The following is a 12794-nucleotide window of genomic DNA, read 5'->3' as shown; positions in this document are numbered from 1 at the left end:
GCTGCAGACAATGTCAGCTTGAAATGCAGAAGGAAAAACTATTCAAATGAGGGGGCGGTCCTAAGTGTGTCTTGGGTTGAACTGTTCGCCTATTGGTTGATCGACATGTGAGTGCGAAAATCGACTAGGTATGCCTGCAAACAGCCACAGCAAGAGGAAGTCACCACACCACTCTCAATGGCGGTAAATATGGCTGCAATCTCCAGGGATCTCCGTTTGCTAGCAGATATTTCGGATAATGCTTCCCCGGATAACCTGCTTTTCCGGGTGGAAGCCTTATTGGAGCAGTTAATTCACACAAATGAAACAACAGACTCAGAGGTCGACCCTGTAGTTTACAGGACCTTGTGTGAAGTTGTGGAGTACCTAAACATTCAAATCGCAAGTTCTGGTGACAGTGGACAAGTTGGTCGTCCATCGCTGGAGCTGTCCATGCAAGCCGTGGAGACTTACTTGTAACCAATAGGTGAACAGTTCAACCCAAGACACACTTGGGACCGCCCCCTCATTTGAATAGTTTTTCCTTCTGCATTTCAAGCATTGTCTGCTGCATGAAATAAATACATATGAGAGCAGAGTGCTTTTATTTATTTATTGATATGTAATTCTATTTATATATTTATTTTTGTATTTATTTCTACATTTATTTTTGTATTTATGTTTAATTTTTGAATCTTGTTTTTTATTTTTGCTTTTATTTATGTATATATTTTTTTATTTTTGTTTTTATTTCCATTTATATTAATTTTTTTGTATTTAATTTTTTTTTCATTTTTGTTTTTATTTCCACTTTTATTTATTTATTTATTATTTTGGCAGTTTTGGTCCTCCATAAGGGAAAAGCCGAAAGAGAAAGAAGATTGAGCTTCTCTACATCAGCCGCTACTGTTTGTTCCAAAGCCCCTGGTTGGCGATCCCTGCTTGGTATGGTATAGTATAGTTTATTAGTTTAGTTTAACAAGTTACATTTCGACATGACGTGGTTCATGTAGTCACATGAATTACTGAGTGTTGAAATATCCGTAATTAGTAGTTGCTATCATAGTTGGACATTACAGTAGTTGTACAGTACAAAGATGCTATGACAATTAGCATTACCCCCAAACATCAAGGTAGGGTCCCAAGCCCCATCAGAACCCTATGACACATAAACAGTGAAATAAAAGACATACAGTACAAACATAATACACACATGTATATACACATGCTGTATATACACATGCTGATACATACACACAATTTATAAACACACAATGTACATATACAGATGTAAATATTATTTGTAGCTTTAAAAGGTCAGACGTTCCAGACACCATGAAGTACAAACATAAAATGCATTTTATCGAAAATATAGTTTTGCATACAGAAAACAAATGTAAAATACGAAATGATGAATAGATGGAACGTACTGTTGATGCAGAGGTCCTGTACATGCTGGTGGCATCCAACTAAATTGTGTTTGTCAACTTCTTTATTATGGAGCTGCCACTCGCAAGCAAAGCATTCGGGTCTTTATTTGTGCTCTTTACTTTAGTGGGAAAATGAGAAGCACTGTCATCCGGGAGAAACCGCTGCTCCTCCACATTGAGAAGAACCAGATAAGGTGGCTTGGGCCTCTGGTCAGGATGCCTCGCTGGGGAGGTGTTCAGGACACATCTGACCAGTAGGACGCCTCGGGGAAGACCCAGGACTCATGAAGAGCTTGTCTCACAACTGACCTCGGAATGCCTCTGGATCCGCCAGGACGAACTGGATGAAGTGGTCGCGGAGAGGGAAGTCTGGGCTTCCCTACTTAGACTGCTGCCCCCATGACCAAACCTCGGATAAACGGCACAAGATGAATGGCTGGCCATTCAACCTGTCAATCTTCCAAAAATGTTTGGGTGCGTTCACACAAACATTTTAGCTGCCCTAACAAGTGCCTTAGAAAGTTATTTAGAACTTTTAAAAGTTATTTAGAACCATCTTTTTGAAAACAACAAATAGAAACTCAAGTATGGAAAATATTCTTGTTTCTAAGACTGTTACCACTATTCTGTTTTCCATCATTTTCCAGACCTGGAAATATATTAACACCATACTTCCATCGGTACCCAGCATATATTTTGGAAAAAAAAACACCTAATTATTAATGTGGACTTAAAAACTTTAGGGGTGCTTGAACTTCCTTAAGCATGGCTGAAATAAATATATGCTATATTTAAGTTAAATATTAATATACGATGCCAACAAAACACTAACGTTCATGAATGACCCATCAAAGTGCATGAATGACCTATCAGTGGGGATCACAATGAAGTCATGTGACAGCTAATTTCCTGCTGAGTTTTATTTTTCATCATGTCAAATAGTCTTCTTATAAACATATAAACAACATGGAAGCACGTGACTATCCACAACATTTGTACAATCAACAAAGAGAAATACTTTCAAACATTTCAGTTGTTCATGTTCCTCCCTGCACAAAAACATCTTGCACAGGCGAAGTCTTGCAGGCACTATGGACCATGATGGGACTACAGTTGCTTGTATTGTTATGTGTTTATATTTGCAGTCTGTTTAATGCCTAAATTCAAAATATAAAATACATCTTCTATACTCAAAACACACGGAGGCTAGCATTATAATACCTCCATGTATTTCTATATTCATTGGAAGTATTGCATAAGACCGAACCCCTAATGAATCTTCAAAAAAAATTCTCAAGATGTGAAAAACTGTTCTTTCTTTTCAAAGGGAAGGTAATAAGATAAAAGAAAACAGGATTTTGGAGGGTCAACTTTAGTCTTTTCTTCTGCCCCACTGTACCCTGCAGCTCTAATTAAATCCGACCAAGTAAGATTTTACACGGAAGAGACTCTTACGGAAGATTTTAAATGTAGTCATCGTCAACAGGTTCGCCTGGTGTGTCACAGTGATGGAGGAATAGGACCACAACTCTCTGAAACACCCCTCTTTTGCTCTGTCGCCGCTCGGAAATCTCCTCCCCGATGGTCTCCATGCAGATGTCGGCTGACAGCTGTCCTTTCCGCCGTGGGGCATAAATGGTGGCTAGCGAGAGTGAGCAGGAAACAAGCACTGCGATGAGCAAATCCTGGTCAGTCAACCAAATGTACAACATGACACTCACTGCTCTCGTCGTCCTCAAAGTCATAGCGGGCGTAGCTGTTGGGGTTAGCTGCTCTCAAGGTCCTGAGCCAGGGGAAGTCAGTTATCATGCTGTAGGGGGCGCCATCCAACAATCCTGAGAATGGCCACATATCAGAAGTCCAACATTAAAAAAATGGGCCCTGCCTCATGATCTAAGTACACACACATATACACACATAGTATATACATAGTATATAGTTTGCATAGTGCATTCATCCCTCTAGTACACAATTTACTCTCTAGTATGCACTTTACATAATGCATAGTGTCACTTTTACATAGTACGTCCAGTATGCCGTTTTTACATACAGTAGTTACCAAATTTTACAGTGGCGTACCCCTTCAGGCATTTGAATTGAAGCCATGTACCCCCCTCCACCCGCACACTTAAAAACTAAACCATTTAAAATCTGCATTAACTAGAAATATTGAACAAGATTAATTGCTTAATTAGTTTTATAGTGAGTAAGTATTTCTGGTCCAAACATTTGTATTTTGCAAGGTAAAATTCTGATTCTGAAGTTTAACATGAGCCCTGATAAATAGTAAGTGTTCGTGCTACATATCTGTTAGAATAAAATGTAAATACAATTATTATTTTGTTAGTTATCACCCTTATATCCATTTGCTTAGACAATAGAAAGTGTTTGAATGTGCTGAAGAAGGAATGTTCCCGTGACCCTGATCAGAGACCCCCAGCGACCCCCAGGTCCTGGAGGTGCCTGGATGCACCAACAGCGACCCTGCAGATGCTCATGTCAATCCTGCAAGAATGTGTCAAGATAAGAACTCATAAAACAATAAAAAGTAATTGCTCTCACATACACACACACACACACACACACACACACATAGAGAAACAAATACAGCCCGTGCAACGGCCCCCCCCCACTTAGAGTTGCACGACCATGTAGTAGGGACCCCCGAAAGAGAATAAAAAGAGAGGAGTGTGAACTGCATACTCAGAGTGGAGCGGCATGTCACTGGGTATGTGGTTTCACTCTCCTCTCTGCGAGTAACTTTGAGTGTTGTTGTCTGTCCCTTCTGTATTTAAGTGTTTTTACAAGTGCCACTGGAGTTTGAACCTGACAATATCTTTTATGAGTTGTATGAATATGAGTATGAGTTGAACTTGAGCGTCACTTTTGTCCACTTGCAAACGCTCTAATTTTAAGTCTGCATATATATTTGATAACAAATTGAAAAAGGAACAGTTTAACAAATATGATAAAGCAGTATCCAAAGGACAAAAATACAGTGGTGTGGAAAATGTTTGCCCTGTGTGGGAAAAAGTGATTTCCCCCCATCTCCTCCAGCAAACCATTACCCACAAATATAGGAATAGTGGATACAGTATGGATTATGGAACAGTGGTGAACTTTCCCAGGAGTGGCTGACCAACCAAAACTACCCCAAGAGTGCAGCAACGACTCATTCAAGAGGTCACAAAAGACCCCAACACAACATCAAAGAACTGCAGGCGCCTGCCTCAGTTAAGGCCAGTATTCATGACCTCACCATAAAAAAGACATTAGGCAAAAATGGTCTGCACGGGAGAGTTCCAAGGCAAAAACCCCTGCTGAAAAAAATGAAGGCTTTTCTCAATTTTGCCAGAAAAAAAACATCTTCTCCCAAAGACCTTTAGGAAAATACTCTGTGGTCTGACAAAACAAACATTGAACTTTGAAAAGTTGGGAAAAAAATGAAGACTTTGGAGTGGCCAAGTCAAAGTCCTGACCTGAATCCTATTGAGATGCTGTGGCATGACCTTAAAAAGGTGGTTCATGCTGGAAAAGCCTCCAATGAGGGCTGAATGACAACGATTCTGCAAAGATGAGTGGGCCAAAAATCCCTCTAAAGCGCTGTAAGAAACTAATTGCAAGTTCAGTTCATTACAGTTGTTGCTGCAATGGGTGGCCCAACCAGTTATTTGCTTTAAGGGCCAATCACTTTTTCACACAGGGCCACTGCATGCAAGTTGTGAATGAAGGTGGGCTTATGTTAATCATTGACATAAGAGGTGGTCTATGCTTGGAGGTAATTTTTAGGGGCTGTGTAAAAATTGCAATTGTGCGTGCTATGGAAATCCATTAAAAAGATAAAACACACTTTCAATTTGAAAAGGCAGAATGAAGGATACGGTCACTTACAGTAATCAACATTTGTGGCTTCTTAAGAAGAATTTCAATATCCTAGAGTGGCCTAGACAGTCTCCAGATCCCAATCCCATTGAAAATCATTGGCGGGAGTTGAAAGCCTATGTTGCCTAGTGACAGCCCCAAAATATCACGTGTCTCAAGGAGGTCTGCATGGAGGAATGGGCCAAAATATGTGTACAAAAAGTGTGTGAAAACCTTGTGAAGACTTACCCAAAACCACCATAATATGCAAATAAAATCTGACGGTAACTTTCTGGATTTGTTTTTTTCTCATTTTGTCTCGTAGTTGAGGTGTACCTACGATAAAAATGGGAGACCTCTCACCTTTTAAGTGGGAGAACGTGCACAATAGGTGGCAGACTAAATCCTTTTTACCCCATTGTGTGTTACAGTGGCTTTCAATAAACAGGGTGAACATTTCCTTTCAGAAAGGACATCTGTTCCTTTCAACATTGAGAAGCTTTGATTCTGCTACATTAATGTTGCAAAAGTAACAAAACAGAGAGCACAAACCATCAAAGATGTTAAGAGTTGCTGCTGTAGTGGAGCAATGGCTAACAAAGAAAATACCTTCAATGACCGAGTGTTGATGCAGTTGATGCATTTAAGGCAAACAGACTGTGTTTTGGGCCTAAAATAAACATGAATAAAGGTGCTATTTCATGTCTAGAGGGCTCTATGCTGTTGAAGCGTGCATACAGTAGAAGGTTGTATACAATTTATAAAGAAGGATTCTTGTGTGTATACATTCCACTAGTTTTATAAAATATAAAATGACAACATGGAAGAAGTTTGAGTGTGTTTTACCTTCTAGCGTGTAAATGTCTCGGCCCCAGGGGTATTTAGGATACATCTTCACATCTTCTTCAGTCCTGCTGGACTCTGGGAAGAACTCATACTTGATCAATTCCCTGCAAGACAGACGCACAAACACTGGAATAATGCATACTTCAAACTGGATGATGTTGTAACTCTATACTTAATTCTAACCAGAGTGAAGGTTACAACACATGACACAAACATTTCCTTCACAGTTCTCAGCTCCTGTGCCATCAACATATTCATTATTGAACAAATGTGGTCAGAGCTTGTATGTCACATTTACGGTACAGCGGGTGTGTCCAAGTCTTGGTCAACATATACTACTGGATGAGGAGGGTCACCAAATGTGAAGCTGTGATTTCAGAACGAGACAGGAGTGGATGATAAGTGCTATAAACTATTATTTTTTTACTAATTAAGATACAGTATTTATGGTGGTGTGACTTTAGTTGCAGAATTAGCCACACTAGACTCACTTAAGAAAACACCATTTTATTATTGATGTACCAATAAACAATTAATTCACTTTAAATACTATATTTATTATATAGTATAGTTCTTTGTCCTCTTCTTTTTAACAAAGATATTTCAAATTAACAAATTTTAGAGGTATAACGTAAAACCATGATATTCTAAGGTTATCATACCATCAGAATCTCATACATCATAACACAAAGCTGACTTAAATATATTTAACTACATATACCTATCAAATACATTTAAATACATCGCACTGATTTGAGCAGGTCCTAGCAGAGCACTAATAAATTCACAAAAAAATACAACATATGACAAAATAATGAAAAACCAATTGGTTTAATTATTTAGATATTTCATTTCTTAAATTGACGTGGCATAATATTTTTCGGGCTATGTATACAATATATGCATTTTGACTGCACGCAGAAGAAAGAGTTCTTGAGTCCAACTGGTGTGAATGAAGCAGGCAAACAAAGATTAAGTTGAAATAAAATGGTATATTATGAATGTTTTGGAAAAGAAGTAGAACAAAATATAACAACAGCCAAAAACAATTTAATAATCAGAGAATCACAGCTTTTACTTAAGTTGCTGAGTGCGGCAAAACTGCTGCACATGCCACAATGTTCGACTAGCTGCTTAGCCTTTTTTTCTGTCCGTTTTTTTTAATTTGGTGGTAGAATAAAATGTAAATACAATTATTATAGTGTTAGTTATCACCCTTATATCCGATTGCTCAGACAATAGAGAGAGTTTTGAGTGTTTTGAAGCAGGAACATTCTGTGACCCTGACCAGCTACTCCCAGCGCCACAAGTCTTGGAGGTGCCTGGGAGCGCCACCTTGAAGATGTTCTTGTTCAACATGCAAAAATGTGCCACGATAAGAACACATGCAGAAAAAGCAATTACTCTCACATCCACACACACACACACACACACACACACACACACACAACAAGTACAGCTTGTGCGACTGCTTGCTCCCCCCTCCCCTTGCACAACAATGTATGAGGACCTCCTAAAGAAAATAAAGAGTGGAGTGGCATGTCACTGGGTATGTGGTTTCATTCTCCTCACTGCGAAAAATTTAGAATTTTGTTGTCTGTCTCTTCTGTAATTAAGTGTTTTTACAAGTGTCACAGGAGTTTGAACCTGACATTTGGTTTTCCTTTTCTTTTGTTGCCTGCTTTTTGTAGCCTCTTCAATCTGCATATGCATGATGCTACTCTGCTTGTGGATTAATGTCGAGGCACCTTGAGGTAGGTACCAAATTGCAAAAGCGGCCCCAGGAAACACAGACAAAGATGAAAGATGAAATCATGGTCATGCTGAAACAGTATCGCACACAATACTCACTGGCTGATGTTGGCAATGGTGTCCATCCAGCTGCGAATGCGCACCTTGTTGCGTACATTGGGAGGGTTGCTGAATTCGTGCACAATAGCGATGTGGTAAGGATAGGGACCCTGGAAGAGCTGACGTTCCAATGCTACAGAGTCGATCTAACAGCCAAGAGTAAAGGTTGAATAACATTAGCAATATAAAAAAATTGAATAATACAGACATTGCGGGCTTGAGGCCCCCACCTTGATATGAAAGTTTAATGTTTCATATGTTCAGTTTGATATGGATGCTGTATCTTGTACCCAGAAATGACAGCTTAAAGCTGTGTGCACACCGGACACAATTGACGCGATTTTGCAAGTTACGACGCTGCTCCCAGATGTAACGATGCTAACTTGCTAATTAGCTAAAATGGTTACGTTTAATTAATGTTCACATTAAAGGTTAAATAACTGTTAATACGAATCTGAGAAAAAAAATTCTCTACCCACCAACTATATGTGGTTTTTCTTATTTGGTGTTTTATTGTTATTTTATTTATTTATTACTGATTGATGTACTTTATTTTGATATATTTATTCAACCAGAAGCTTGTGGAAGGCTACCAAAAGCACCTAATTGAAGTGAAATATGGCCAGGGGACATGTAACCAATGTTAATATATTAGTAATATTAGCATTGTCATATGTATATTTTTGACCCAGCAGATTTGGTCACTTTTTCTGTTAATCTATATATAATAAAGTCATAAAAGAACCAATTTTTTTTTGTGACAAACAAGTATCCGTTCCAATCACTATCAGAGAAAAATGAGAGTTGTAGAAATAACTGGAAACTCAAGAGAGCCATGACATTATGTTATTTTACAAATGTATGTAAACTTTTGAGCACAACAGTTGCACAACAAGTGCAAACAGGATAATCCTGTTCCTGTGGAACACCTGATTTTTTTTTTTTACTGTGTACAGCAGCTCATAGTAATGGTCACATCAGGGCGAAGAGCTTTAGATATCTACAGAGACACAGTACCAACCTGGTGCATAGGACGCATGTAGATGATGCGGTTGCGCTCTGGAGGGATTCTCAGTATCTGATCCAGGACCTGTTCCATGTTCAGCTTCTTACATTGTGCATAGTCGAATCTGTTCACAATTGGTGCACTTTCCACTCGCAGTTGCTTCAACACCCGGCATCTCGTAGCTTAAGGTTGGGAGGGAAAGTACATTCACTCAATTTGGGATTAAACATGAACAAAATGATCAAATGATGAATCAGGCTCGTGAAATTACAGACATTCCCAATAAGAACATTGTTCATCTTACACAAATGACAGCAATAAATGGTGAGTGGGCTTCGTTTGTGTATGATTTCAGTGTACACAGAGGTGTGAGTCACTGTTTTGCAAGTCTCAAGTAAGTCTGAAGTCTTTAAACTCAAGACAAGTCTCAGGTCATAGGCTTGACATTTTTGAGTCCTTACATACACTGTTTTGTGTTTACCAAATGAAAATGGTATTTTACAATGCAACAATCTATTCAATTTGACAAATACAATCAATGCAAATAAAATAAGAACTTTATGACAAAGAAGAACTGTTCCGAACTGTTTGTTCTTAAACCTTAAAGCTGTAGCGATACACTAATCTCACAATGCAATGCGATACACAGTGAATACACATAATTATATGTATGGCAATATTTGGCCAAAGAAAAGATTCAATACAATACGATTTGGGTCGCATCTTCCATTGATTTGGATTAAATGAAATTAATTAAAAAGTGAAAGCATTAGTTATACAATATATGGCTCTGACTGGCCAGGGAGTCAACAGCGTGATGTGGGTCAAAATGGAGCAAAGATCTGATGAGATGATTCGCTACATTTATTGAAACAGTGCAAATTGTCGCTGACACAAAGTAAAAACAAAGTGCAATATAATGAAGACTCAAGTGTTGCACAAAGCCACGTTTGACACCACATGCAAGAGAAAAACAAGAATGTACAGACTTTTCACAGCCTTGTAACTCAGCCATACGGTCACGTAGAAACGTGATTAATTGCTCAATTTCTAGAAGTCAAAGTTCATGTGTGCGCACGCATCCGCTCACCGCTTTTCTGATATAGTGCAGCGGTGATGAGGAGTTAGCTTACTCGTGCAGTTTAGCCCCCAAAAACATGGCAGAAAAGTGAAAAAAGACTAACATTTTTCACAGTGATTGGGAGGAAGAGTTTTTCTTTATGTCTTTTAAAGAAAAATATATGTGCCTTATTTGCGGGACAACTGTTGCAAAACCAAAGCGGCAGAAGGTGGAGAGACACTTGTCACGAAAGCTTCATGCCAGCTACCCACCTGGCAGCGCATTTTTTTTCCCCCTTTATTTGGGCAAATATATGAATCATTACGGTGCATTTCTTACATCAATCAAAATATAACTTTCCATTATTTACATTTGTATTCAACTATCTGATTCCAAGCCCGAAAGGAGTAGGCTGAAGCAAAAGCTTATAAATGCCTACCCCTTTTAAAATATAAAAATGTTCATATATAATCATGTTCATGCCACAGTCTTGTTTCCCCTGTTATTATTATCATTGTAATATTATTATTATTATCATTATCATTATTGTTATAATCTTTATCATTATTACCATCATTATAATCATCATTAATATTACCATTTTCATCATTATAGTTAAAAATTGTGATTTTTTCATTTTTTATTTTTTAATTATTTAATTTTCCAGACTTCATTGCTTCTTGTAGAGTGCTGTATCATTTCATCTGTTATTTTCTGAAATCCGCAGTCTTTGTGTGTCAATTTATTAGCCCACTTTTTTGTGACTTTTACTTATTTTCTGGATTACATGTGTCTAAACTTATGCATTAAAAAACAAGAACTTTTGGATGGGGACGTTTTCAAGAACGCGATGAGGATTGTTGCTAACACAATGTTCAAAGATGAGAAGTTTGGTCCCGATGTCATCTCTGCCCTCACAGATGTCCAACTTGGAGCAAGTACGACGGCGAGACGAATGTCATCTCTATCGGAGAACTTGACGGAACAACTGGATCAGGATATCGCTACATGCAGGTGGTTTAGCATTCAGTTTGACGAGTCGGTGGACAGCGCCAGCACAGCTCAGCTAATTATATTTATCCGAATGGTGTTTGATGATTATTCTACAAAAGAAGAACTCCTGACACTTCTGCCACTCAAGACAACAACAAGGGGGATTGACATCTACAACGAGGTGAAAAGCTTTTTCGTGGAGAAAAATGTGCCTTTGAAGTTTGAGTTTGAAGACAGGTTTTGTGACTTTGATGAACCATGTGTGTCATTCATTAGAAATCCCTTCATGCAAGTGGACATGACATCCACTGCTGAGCAGCTAGGTGCTTTGTTCAACTTTGACGTTGGACAGGTAGAGACAGGTATCAGTCTGCACCAAACTTTTGGTGCCTTGTGGACAAAGAAAAGTACAGTTGTGTGTGCACAGCAGCTATGAAAATTGCCTGTTTTTTTGGTTCAACCTATCTACGTAAATCTGCCTTTTCCAACATGAACTTTATCAAGAACAAACACAGAACATGCCTGACTGATGTACATTTGCAAGACTCACTCAGAGTTGCCGTGTCAAACTACACACTGGTGAGCCGAATACAGTGCCGGGCCTCCCACCAACATAAATGAGCAGACAAATCACAGAGACAATATTGGTTTTGAAAGCTTCATATCTTGATTTATTTTGGTGAAAATGTAGGAATCTTCGCCCCCTTTCCAAAAATGTCACTCTTATGTCTGAGAGATGTACGAATTGCTTTCTGTGGCCCCAAGAAGCAACAAAGACCTAAAAATTCTCCCATTGACTGCCATATTAAAGACACTGTCCTTTTCCCCTCAGCTCTTCAATTGTCTGTTTTCGCCTCACTCTCTTGCAGTCACTTCTCTACCAATTTGCAAAACGAGCAGATCTTTGCGAAGTCCCAACTCTTGGGCCACTCACGATTGTCTTGTGGTGTCAATATCTCAAATCCTTTGTCTGTAAGAAGCCTCTGTTCGACATGAGGGATTCAGGCTTTTCAGTGATTTGTGCTCATTCATTGTCAATATGGCTGCCAGCTGCTGCAGTAGAATGGTGTACACTTTTTCTCCTCCTCCTCCTCACAGCCCCTACCTTTTAAAACGACTGTGTGCAATAATGTGCGATTACAATGAAGGAATTTTCTAGTTAATAATAAAATTTGTCATTAACTCATTTGATACAAATTTTGTCAACATGAACACCCGATCCCAAAGATGTAATTTTATGTTATTTTGTACGAAAGGCAAAAAGGGGTGATGACACAAGTGCACAATAAAAGAGATCATGTTTAGTGCAGCTTTAAGCAGCGAAAACAGCCACAAGGTGGCAGAAGTGCATTTTATAAGGCTCAGCATGCACCATTACAATGTAACACTAGCCACAGCAAGCAAGTGGAAAAGCATGGGGGAGTGTAGTGTGCAGGTGGTTATTCATTGAGGGGACATTTTAATGCATACACATGCATGCACATGCGTGCACACCCAGTTCATTTCCATATATGAAAATTGTAAATAGCTCGTAGTGTTAAATTTGTAAATAAATTATTTTCATGTAAAACCCTTTTTGTGTTCATGCTGTGGCATAGTGTAGATATTTTGGCTAAATGTGTATGGCTTTCTACCTTTTTGGTGCAAGACGGTATTTTGCTCAAACTTCTTATCTACGTTTTCCAGCACTGGAGCGGATGTCTTTTGGAAAATGGCTGGGATTGAATGAGTTAATAAGAAGTGGGCGCGATCATTAGTACTTATTTAT

General features: G+C 38.7%; 1 protein-coding gene across 5 annotated transcripts in view; it reads right to left on the bottom strand.

Moving 5' to 3' along the window:
- Positions 1-2259: 2259 nt before the first annotated feature.
- The window catches only part of fbxo38 (F-box protein 38), a 37582-nt gene continuing 27047 nt past the window's right edge, over positions 2260-12794 (bottom strand). For 2 of the 5 annotated variants that reach the window (XM_058063497.2, XM_058063501.2), the window contains 5 exons: positions 8989-9155; positions 7968-8113; positions 6117-6220; positions 3131-3244; positions 2260-3051 (listed from right to left, as the gene is read on the bottom strand). In XM_058063497.2, the coding sequence (XP_057919480.2) occupies positions 2873-3051; positions 3131-3244; positions 6117-6220; positions 7968-8113; positions 8989-9155 (710 nt within the window). In that variant the 3' untranslated portion in view covers positions 2260-2872. The remainder of the gene's footprint in view (positions 3052-3130; positions 3245-6116; positions 6221-7967; positions 8114-8988; positions 9156-12794) is intronic. The other 3 variants (XM_058063496.2, XM_058063500.2, XM_058063498.2) reach the window with 2 other exon arrangements.

The sequence above is a fragment of the Doryrhamphus excisus genome, linkage group LG22, assembly GCF_037039965.1.
Source record: "Doryrhamphus excisus strain RoL-2023G ecotype Guam linkage group LG22, RoL_Dexc_Guam_v1.1, whole genome shotgun sequence".
Classification (NCBI taxonomy): Eukaryota; Metazoa; Chordata; class Actinopteri; order Syngnathiformes; family Syngnathidae; genus Doryrhamphus; species Doryrhamphus excisus.
The sequence above is the reverse complement of the archived record's forward strand: the minus strand, read 5'-3'. Positions and strand labels throughout refer to the sequence as shown.